This window comes from Protobothrops mucrosquamatus, unplaced genomic scaffold, assembly GCF_001527695.2.
Source record: "Protobothrops mucrosquamatus isolate PMUCROS unplaced genomic scaffold, P.Mucros_1.0 scaffold3542, whole genome shotgun sequence".
Classification (NCBI taxonomy): Eukaryota; Metazoa; Chordata; class Lepidosauria; order Squamata; family Viperidae; genus Protobothrops; species Protobothrops mucrosquamatus.
This window is the reverse complement of record NW_015389510.1, coordinates 32,922-37,360: the sequence shown is the minus strand read 5'-3', so window position 1 is coordinate 37,360 and position 4,439 is coordinate 32,922. Positions and strand designations below refer to the sequence as shown.

Genomic DNA, 4,439 nt, shown 5'->3' with positions numbered 1-4,439 from the left:
CCTCCCTCCCTCCCTCTCTCTCTCTCTCACATCTATCTCTTCTCTCCCTCTCCCTCTCCTTCTCCCTCCCTCCCTCCCTCTCACATCTATCTCTTCTCCCTCCCTCCCTCCTTCTCTTTCACATCTCTCTTCTCTCCCTCTCCCTCTCCTTCCCTCCATCCTCTCTCACACCTATCTCTTCTCTCTCTCTCCCTTTCCCTTTCCCTTTCCCTCTTCCTCTCCCTTTCCCTCTCCCTCCCTCTCTCCCTCCCTCCCTCCTTCCCTCTCTCTCTCTCTCTCCCTCCATCCTTCCTTCCCTCTCTCTCTCCCTCCCTTCCTCCCTCCCTCCTTCTCTCTCTCTCTCTCTCTCTCTCTCTGATTTATAAGCTCCCTTCACCATCCTCCCTCTATTTGCAGAGAGCCATTGCTATCCTGGAGATAGAGAGAAACTGGATGTGGTGCTGGAAGAAGACCCACAGAGCCGGCTGTTTCCTCTCCATCGGCTCCGAGGAGAAGAAAGACCAACGGTGGTTTTTCCGGTAAGCTTAACCACGCGCCCGCTTGGGGTACAAAACGCGGCTGTTTCAGAAACGGACCTTCCCTTGCCTCTCTCGAGCACAAAAAAGGGTGCAGGAGGCCCAGTGAGACTCGCAAGAGTCCGCGACTGCTACGTATAACTCTGGGGGTCTTTTTCTAGAGTCGAAGAGGTAAACTGGGAAGACTGGAACGAGAAACTCGATGCCCTCAGAGAAGACCCCGCAGGAGTCAACCTTCTGGAGAAGGATTTCTCGCCAGGTAAGACAGGTGCCACAGGGGGTGCCAGGAGCTGGTGCCCACAGGTCTCTGTTACTTTCTAAGCTGTGGGTTGGGTTTTGCCTTGAAGTGAAAGAAGAGTGCAGTGGTGGTGAACCTATGGCAAGGCTTTTCAACCAGTGGTAGGGGTGCCACCTGTGGTACATTGGCACCTGGCAGGTGGTACGCGAACATCCTAGAAAAGTGGTAGCGGGGGAGGGGAATGAGCTGAACCGGTGGCAGCACCGCACAAGCCTGAGCGAGAGATGGCTGGAGCTGCAGGGCGGTCAGGGCTCGGAGGAAGCACCAGGATCAGTGCCGCTTTCCAGCTGATCGGCGCTTCTTCGGGGCTGTCAGGGCTCAGCGGAAGAACCAGGATCAGCGCCAGGCTCCAACTGGGCTCAGCGGAAGCGCCAGGATCACCGCCAGGCTCCAGTTGGAGCTCGGCACTGATCCTGGTGCTTCTGCTGAGCCCAGAAGAAGCGCCGATCAGCTGGAATGTTGCAGCCTCTCCAGGGTCTTGTGATTTACATTCAGATGCTTGGCAACTGATTCATATTTATGACGGTCACAGTGTCCCAGGGTCGTGTGAAGTGACCAAAACCTGCTGCAACCACCCAGCAGACGGAGGGGGGGGAATAAAAACCAAACACCCCCCCACCCCGCTGCCAATCCTCAACAGAAATGCTCACAACAATGAAAACCTCAGACAGGAGGAAGAGTGCCGCCAGGTGGACAGGCAGGTACCTTGCTCGGCTGTGGCTTGGGGGGCACTTTTTCAGTGCCATTGTAACAGTCACTAAGCGAACTGTTGTAAGTCGAGGACTACCTGTACTTTATCACTTTTTTTCTTTTTTTTTTGGTCATCAAGTTTTGGACACCTTGCTAGGCGACTGGTGATACTCGGATGTTGCCATGTCCTAAAAGTGTTACAATGGGTGAAAAGGTTGAAAAGCCCTGACCTATGGCACACGTGCCAGAGGCGGCACACGGAGTCCTCTCTGTGGGCACACGCGCCATCGCCCCAGCACACGTGGTCTCTAAAAGTTCGCCATCACTGGCCTAAGGCCAGCCAGCCTGGAGCCGCCACTGGGGAGCCCACCATCCCACCCGCCAGAGACCCCCTGGATCCCCCCCAACCCTGCCCGGCTCCCACAGGTGTCCCTCCCCATAAGCAACATCGAGGTGGCCACGCCCACCCCGGCCACGCCCACCCAATCTGCCATGACTACTGCAGCCACGCCCCTCCAGTGGCCACGCCCACCCAGTCTGCCAAGCCCACTGTAGCTGCGCCTGCCCAGTGGGCCACACTCACCCGGCACCCGGCGATACATAAGTGGGTTTTGGGTTGCAGTTTGGGCACTCGGTCTCTAAAAGGTTCGCCGTCACTGGGATAGTGTTGTCGCAGAAAACTAGTTCTGCCTGGCATGCAACGCTGAATAAACCACACACCAATGTGGAAATTTACAAAAGCTTTACTCTGCCCACAAGAAAGGACACAGGAACAGCTCGCCCCAGAAATCGTGGGCGCCCCATCACTGGAGATTTTTCAGAAGAGGCTAGACACTCACCTGTCTGAGATGGTATAGGTTCTCCTGTTCGAGCAGGGGGCTGGACTAGAAGACCTCCCGGGTCCCTTCCAGCTCTATTCTATTCAGGGGGATAACAATCACAGTTGGAAGAGACCTTGGAGATCATCTAGTCCAACCCCCTGCTCAGGCAGGAAACCCTATACCATTTCGGACAAATGGCTGTCCAGTCTCTTCTTAAAAACTTCCAGTGTTGGAGCATTCACCGCTTCTGGAGGCAAGGAGTTCCACTGGTTAATTGTTCTAACTGTCAGGAAGTTTCTCCTTAGTTCCAGGTTGCTTCTCTCCTTGATGAGTTTCCATCCGTTGCTTCTTGTCCTGCCTTCAGGGGCTTTGGAAAATAGCTTGACTAGCTATAGTTCCCCCATGCTGGCTCAGGAATTCTGGGAGTTGAAGTCCACCAGTCATGAAGGGGGCCATAGTTCCCCCTTGCTGGCTCAGGAATTCTGGGAGTTGAAGTCCAGAAATCATAAAAGAGCCAAGGATGCCTACCCCTGCACAAGGGGATCACGTGACCCCAGGATGCTGCAAATACAATAAATATGACAAGCGGCAGAATTTTGATCACGTGACCACGGGGATGCTGCAACGGTCGTAAGTGTGAAAAACGGTCACAAGTCACATTTTTCAGTGCCATTGTAACTTTGAAGGTCACTAAACGAACTATTGTAAGTTGAGGATTCCCTGTATTCAGCAACCATTAGCACATTTACCCCCATTGCCGCTAGCTTAGCACACACACACACACACACCCTTGTACGTTCCCCTTGTCTCTTTCATTACTTTGTGGAGTCAGCAAAAATATATTTCAGCATAATCATCCAGCTCTAAGTGTATTTTAAGCACATCTGTTCAGGCAGTCGCCCCGTCCCATGTCTACATTTGAGGTTTCGTTTTTAGCGAGCATTTCCTGGAGATTTAGCAAGCAGCGTTGCTTCCGTTCCTCTTCATGCAACAACTCTTAGCTAGCTTTAAGGCAGCAATAGCTGTAAAAGGCCAAGGAGAAGAGAAGAGAACAGAACAGAATAGAATTTGGAATAGAACAGAACAGAACAGAACAGAACAGAATAGAATAGAATAGAATAGAATAGAATAGAATAGAATAGAATAGAATAGAATAGAATAGAATAGAATAGAAAATAGAATAGAATTCAGAATAGAATAGAATAAAATTTGGAATAGAACAGAATAGAATAGAATAATAGAATAGAATTTGGAATAGAACAGAATAGAATAGAATAGAATAGAATAGAATAGAATAGAATAGAATAGAATAGAATAGAATAGAATAGAATTCAGAATAGAATAGAATAAAATTTGGAATAGAACAGAATAGAATAGAATTCAGAATAGAATAGAATTCAGAATAGAATAGAATACAGAATAGAATAGAATAGAATAATAGAATAGAATTTGGAATAGAACAGAACAGAATAGAATAGAATTTGGAATAGAATAGAACAGAACAGAACAGAATAGAGTAGAATTTGGAATAGAATAGAATAGAATAGAATAGAAGGGACCTTGGAGGTCTTCTAGTCCAGCCCCCCCACTTAAGCAGGAGAACCTATACCATCTCAGACAACAGGGTCTTCTGACCTCTTCTTCATTAGAATAGGTGGAACCTGTCTTAACAGCAGTAACTGTGAGAGGGATCTCGGAATCCTTAAGGGCACAATCACCTAAATATGAGCCAGCCGTGTGCTGCAGCTGCCAAAAAAGCCAACACAGTGCTGGGCTGCATTAACAGAGGGACAGAATCAAGATCACGTGAAGTATTAATGGCACTTTACAAGGCCTTGGTAAGGCCACACTTGGAATGCTGCATCCGGTTTTGGTCACCACGATGTAAAAAAGATGCTGAAACTCTAGAAAGAGTGCAGAGAAGAGCAACAAAGAGGATTAGGGGACTGGAGGCTAAAACATACAAGGAACGGTTACTGGAATTGGGTATGTCTAGTTTAATGAAAAGAAGGTGACATGATAGTAGTGTTCCAATATCTCAGGGGCTGCCACAAAGAAGAGGGGGTCAGGATCCAAAAGGGGTGTCAAGCTATTCCCCAAGGCACCTGAAGGCAG

At 49.3% G+C, this 4,439-nt stretch overlaps 1 protein-coding gene across 1 annotated transcript in view; it reads left to right on the top strand.

Annotated features, from left to right (window-relative positions):
* LOC107297815 (transient receptor potential cation channel subfamily V member 2-like) overlaps window positions 1-4,439 on the top strand; it is a gene marked incomplete at its 5' end in the record, with an annotated part of 29,417 nt that overhangs the window by 21,406 nt on the left and 3,572 nt on the right. The window contains 2 exons of the mRNA XM_015827178.1: window positions 397-518; window positions 677-774. Coding sequence (XP_015682664.1) covers window positions 397-518; window positions 677-774 — 220 coding nt within the window. The remainder of the gene's footprint in view (window positions 1-396; window positions 519-676; window positions 775-4,439) is intronic.